Source organism: Haemaphysalis longicornis, unplaced genomic scaffold (assembly GCF_048455015.1).
Source record: "Haemaphysalis longicornis isolate Haplotype H1 unplaced genomic scaffold, Haemaphysalis longicornis Haplotype H1 scaffold_1, whole genome shotgun sequence".
Lineage (NCBI taxonomy): Eukaryota > Metazoa > Arthropoda > Arachnida > Ixodida > Ixodidae > Haemaphysalis > Haemaphysalis longicornis.
Genome location: NW_027526203.1, coordinates 266723008 through 266729007, shown reverse-complemented (window position 1 = coordinate 266729007; position 6000 = coordinate 266723008). Strand labels below are relative to the sequence as shown.

At 49.4% G+C, this 6000-nt stretch overlaps 1 protein-coding gene across 1 annotated transcript in view; it reads left to right on the top strand.

Annotated features, from left to right (window-relative positions):
* The first annotated feature begins 3901 nt into the window (after window positions 1–3901).
* The window catches only part of Cad74a (cadherin 74A), a 70230-nt gene continuing 68131 nt past the window's right edge, over window positions 3902–6000 (top strand). The window contains exons 1-4 of the mRNA XM_077677077.1: window positions 3902–4882; window positions 5381–5505; window positions 5591–5680; window positions 5772–5971. Coding sequence (XP_077533203.1) covers window positions 5439–5505; window positions 5591–5680; window positions 5772–5971 — 357 coding nt within the window. The 5' untranslated portion in view covers window positions 3902–4882; window positions 5381–5438. The remainder of the gene's footprint in view (window positions 4883–5380; window positions 5506–5590; window positions 5681–5771; window positions 5972–6000) is intronic.

Genomic DNA, 6000 nt, shown 5'->3' with positions numbered 1-6000 from the left:
CTTTCCGGTAACGTGCTTTTCTTGGTGTGACCGCAATATTTAGTATTAAGTTTGTTCTGCTGGGCTGTTTCCTTCATTTATATCTCAACACTCCAGCCTTGGTTGCTGCTCTGCAGGGAAACTTGGTTGCTATAAGCCAGCTATATTTTAAGGCCCTGCATTGTGCAAGTTTCCTTCCATCGATGGCTCGTACCCGCCGCGGTGGCTGAGTGGCTAAGGCGTTGCGCTGCTGAGCACGAGGTCGTGGGTTCGGTTCCCGGCCGCGGCGGCCGCTTTTCTGATGGAGGCGAAAAGCAAAAACGCCCGTGTGTACGAGATTTCGGCGCACGTTAAAGATCCCCAGGTGGTCAAAATTAATCCGGAGCCCTCCACTACGGCGCGCCTCATCGCCTGCGTTGCGTCGGCGCGTTAAACCCTACAATCAATCAATCAATCAATCAATCAATCAATCCATCGATGGCTCGTATAATCTAAATCATGCTATTCTTGACGCTCTGGTTTACGTCTAGGATCACAAAGTGGCCGTCCTGTTTTTCTTTTTTTTTCTGCAGTGCTGATTTCTTTGCAGAGATTCATTATTTCCCTACTGTTTACTTTGCATAATTTTGTTTATTTGGCCATGGCCATGGCAACAACAGCTGGCAGTACCCCTAAAATAAATAAATACAGTTGAACACGGATATATCGAACACGGATATATCGAATTATTGTTTATATCGAACAGTGCAAACATCCCCTTGAAAATCCCATGCAAAAGTATAGGGATGTTGTGCGCGTGTATCGAACTCCTGATCACGGGCAAATTCGATATATCGAATTCCACGCCGAAGGTTCCCCTGAAAGTTTGCGTCCTCTGATGGGGTGTAGTTGATGATAATGTTGACTCATCGCAGGCGCTGCCTGGCTTGGTGAGACAGAGGCGGCGTCCGCGGCATTATGTCGCTTCGATGGCCTTCAACAGCTGTTTTCACGCTAGCACGAGGGGCAGCTCCATGATAGCTAGAACGCGGATAGTGGTTGGGGCGAAAGGACATAAAGGAGCAAAAGAAATTGACCGGAGGCACTCTTTTTCTGTGATTGAGCTAGTTGGTGGCTCGCGCAGGGGGACCGTTGCGGCGTTGTATGTTTGTTTTGTACAAGGCATTCATTTCGGAGCAACGAAGGCGGAAATTCGTCGGGTGCAGGCTGCTGAAAAGATGTTGGTTGAAAAGGCGTTCGGAATTCCTCGCAGTAGTTTTGAGGGCGATGCACCCATCAACGTTGACGTAAAGGCGAATGTAGCACAACCCACCCCGGCTATTCCGGAGCGTTTCGGGTGCAAAGCGACTTCGTTGCACGCCTCCAGATGGGGGAGGTGTTCGGTTCGGATACTGTAGATAACGGCACTCAGTGCCTGACAACGTTCCCAACCGCCTACTGCAGCCGAGGTTACGTCAGCGTTATTCGCCTCTGTTGTGGCACAGTGTACAGCATTGATTTTCTCATTTGTGCGTGTTTGTAATCTTGAAGACAATTTGGCGAACTCTACGACGCAGAAGAAAAAACAAGCAAAGCTCAAAGACATTTCAATGATAAATAAAGTGCGGTGGTCATCATGCTGCGGTTCGAATTTTCCGTGCTTTGACGGTCAAAGCGGTAAATTACCGTTTTCCACGACTTCAGAAAACTCTCAGTGATGTGCGGAGTTGTCAGATAATCTTCAGATAGGCCTATTTTATATATCGAATTATCGATATATCGAATTCTTTCACGATCCCCTTGGAGTTCGATATATCCGTGTTCGACTGTATAATGTGCGAATATTCTGAGTCTCGTGTCAATCATGTGTACTACGCGTGCAAGGCATATCGTAAGTACCAAAACGAAAAAGTAACGAGCATCATAGAATAACAAATTGATATCCCGCGACAACCATCATTTGAAAATAAACAGGCGCTTATTAATTATCTTTCTAATTACTTGTGTAGGGTCCAATTTTGGTAATGGGGTATTACGGTAGCCTATAATTTAAAGCGATAGCCTGAAATCGTGAACATTCGAGATGAGCGACGGGTTGCATTTATGTACAGTCATGCGAAAATGAAACGCGAACACGAAAATATCAACCAGACCACTAAAACAGCGCGATTTCTTTTCACGCAAGTCAAAATGACGCGTGGCTTATTTACAAAAACAAAGTTAGGAAATGTGGCCTTCCAGATATACCAATAGCACGATATTATTGGACCTCAACGAGCAGTATACGCTTTAATTTTGCGTGTTCTGGTTCATATTTTCGTGTTGGCATTTTATTTGTCCATGATTGTACGCTCCTCCGAAGTGTGACCTACCATTCAGCCAGGTTTGCCCCTCAGGGCCAAGGGTGCGCGCGGTGGGCCTTTAGCTGAAATGACGGAAGGAATGCCAAATTTACGCCGGAGCGTATTCTATCTGGAAGTTCACTCTCGGCTCGCAAATTTTGGGACGATGCTACACGTTAAGAAGGGCACGGCGGCACGAAAAATACTTTCAGGAACGATTTTCTCTGGGTGTCTCAGTGTAGCGTATCAGGGCGCGCTGCGACAGCTGATGTAGCTCACTGTGGATTAGTTTACCCGACGAGGCCGCGATACGTCATGTTGTTGTTTCGACATAATTTTCGCCACTATCGGAGACATTGTGGTATCGACTCCCGCGCGCCAAATACGACATGCCGTCTTAGACTGCGATGCCGAGCGGGCCGTAGCGCTGCACGTAAGGCCAACGCAGCGGGGTGACAACGAGACGAGTACACTCGAGGACTACATACAAATAGAATACTCGCAAACTTAATACTAAACTTTAGGCTTAACAAGCCAACATAACCCGCGGCTCATGTATAATGGAGGACCGCCTTTGCATGCACCGAGCGTCGCGCACACGGGCGTTTCCGCCCTCGGCCGGTGAGGAATATGCTGCATTTGGCGCCGCAGTAATAACGTGGCCACCCTGAAACTTGTTGCCCAGTGATTCATTTTAGCTGCTTATTATTTCTGTAGCCATATCCAGCTTCAAGCGTGCACGTCTTGTAGAGCTCGGCCTAAAATGAGCGCGCTTGCGATATTTATCATTTTGTCCCAAATAAATGTCGGGGTGCGGGTAAGATGAAGGGCTAAAGAAAAGCGATAAGTTATTGCTGAAAACCAGCGCGTATCCAGGAGGATTACATAAATACATTAGAACTGAAGTGTCAAGATATCGATTTATCTTGCGTTAGGCCGCCGGCATGATCAGGTAGGCCGTCAATTATTTTTCTACAAATATTAATGTGACTCAGTGCAATGCAAATATCTCTAACCATGAACGGATACATTCAAAGATGAGTTCTCGCTTTAGAAATATATTTTTGAACAGACTGCAGGTTCCAGGATCGCACCTTTTTGACTTCGTGCTTCGTCGATTCATCACATTTTCTTGAATACATACTGTGGTCCTAAAATTACCAAGCAGGAGGGCAGAAGGGGAAGGTATACATGTGGCAGCGAAGAATGCATACTATTGATTGATTGTGGGGTTTAACGCGCCGACGCAACGCAGGCGATGAGGCGCGCCGTAGTGGAGGGCTCCGGATTAATTTTGACCACCTGGGGATCTTTAACGTGCGCCGAAATCTCGTACACACGGGCGTTTTTGCTTTTCGCCTCCATCAGAAAAGCGGCCGCCGCGGCCGGGAATCGAACCCGCGACCTCGTGCTCAGCAGCGCAACGCCTTAGCCACTGAGCCACCGCGGCGGGTCGAAGAATGCATACTAGTTACCGCGCTTTGGTCAAGAACGCAAAAGTAATGGCCCAGTGGTATTTGTATAGAGAGCTCGTTATATGTCCTTTTTTCGAGTGGTACATGTGTAAACGGGCTTCTATTGTTTGTCGCTTTAGCGTGTTTAAAATGTTTGGCCCGTTAATCAGCGCCCTGCCCTACAATGACCCGATATATCCCTTTTTCCTTCTTTGGCTAGGGGAGGGGAATGCTGTTTTGCATTTTTTGGTGTGACCTCTGACCTCTGCAATGACACGAAGGATAGTAAAAACACCTCGATCTTCAAGTCACGACCAGAACAGAGGAAACGGGCGGTCGCTTGGCGCTATAAATCCGCGGTTATAAAAAGCGGTGAACTCGGAAGGTCACAACGTTCGCTGGCACACACACGCCGGCGGCGGACGGCAGCTTGCGCGCGGCTGGCGCGGTGTCCACTGCTGGAAGCCAGCGTTGTCCACCGCATGGTCGCTGACGTAATCGTCGCGAGGAAGTCGACGGCAGCGGCGGCGGCGCGGAGTGTGGAAGGCGAAGAATTCCAGACTCAACCGGGCCCCGGGGTCCCCCTCCTCCTCCTCTTAGGCGACTCCTTCCCAGTGTGGGTCAAGTCATGGAGGCGGAAAACCGGTTTAGTGCGTTGACTGGCGGCGAGTGGAAGCCTTGGGAACTGCCGCCCTTCTGCCCAGCGCGGCGCATAGGCTGTTCCGAGCGGCAGCGCAGTTTCCGCGTTCACCTTACACTCGGTGGAAGGAAGGGGCCCGACAGGTGAGAAGGACGAAAAAGCAACAGTATACTTCGCCCGTCCGGTGCATCTCTCCGCGCACAGGATACCGCCGCCGTCAACCCAAGCGGGAGCGTACCGCGGGCGCCTTCCGTCGATCTTGTGCGAACCACGGCTGCTGCCGACTTCTACTTTCTCAAGTGGCCCTGGCTGCACTGAAGGGCACGACGGCGGGAATGGCAGTGTCCTAAACCACGGCCGAAATCCAGTGCGTTATGCCGGACGGTGGTTGTGCTGGCCACTGAATGCGTGTGACCACCGACGCGACTGGATATAACATCGCTGCTTCCGTGCCATCGGTGAACCGCTTGACAGAAGCGCGTACTGACGTAAGTTTTGACCGTGAGAACGTGCGCGGTGTTTTGTTGATTGCATCGCCTTCAAATGTGCCGCGAATGCTGTAAGTTGCATGGTGTCATTCAGGTATGACGTCACGCAACTCACGCACAATTGCAAAAACAAAACGTCAACCGTGCGCGCGCGTGTGTGCTGCTATTTTGCGCAGGCTTGACTTTATCGAATAACGCAGAGGAGAAGTAAACAACAACAAAAATCCATCCGTCCGCCTATGGCTGTTGCGAGATTTAAATGACCGGTTTTGCCGAGCGGCCCGAGGAAAGAGAGAGCTACCACGTCAAAAAAACATACGTGCGGCTATGTAACCTTGGCTTCTTTGCTGCTCGCTGGAGGGCAAGAAATTATCATTGCGGAATGCGGTTGTCTCACGATTTTGCTGTGCTGCGTGAAATACGTTTCGTGAAGTCACGACAGTGTTGAAACATGTACGCGCATCGCCGCAATGCTGTGATGCGTAAATTTTCTTACAGATGAGGTGATGGTTCGAATGAAAGGTTATGGGCAGTAGGACAGTCGTGTAACATCAACATGACACGCACTCTGTCATTTGTCCCACATCTGATATGGAGGTGGCTGACCATCTTTTTGTTCATAGGTAAGCCGACTGTTGTGTATTTTGTCATGCTTTACATTAGCTCTAACTGCTTCAGTGTATCCCAATATAAATTCTCATTTTCCAGGCAAGTGCCAGTGTCAGACAAATGCCCCTCCAGAATTTCTAGTCGGTGGAAACATGGAAAAATTTTCCTTGCGTGAAGACACCCCAGTCGGTAGGCCTTCATAGATGCTGCTCCGAAAATCGCCTTTCACTTGCACGTTATTGTGGGAGGCTGCAAATTCACGTTCGCTTTACCCGTTCAGGTGCATCTGTCTACACACTAAGGGCCATAGACCCAGAACACACAAGGGTATCATACTACATCAGCGGAGGAACGTTCAGCGTGAATAAAGACACAGGAGTTGTGCGATTGACTAGGCCCCTGGACAGGGAAGAGGAAAGCACAGTTGACGTCATTATAAGCATTACTGATGAAAAGATACAAGGCCAGAAGGCGAACACGGTAAGCGCACTACCCAAACGTCGGGAGCT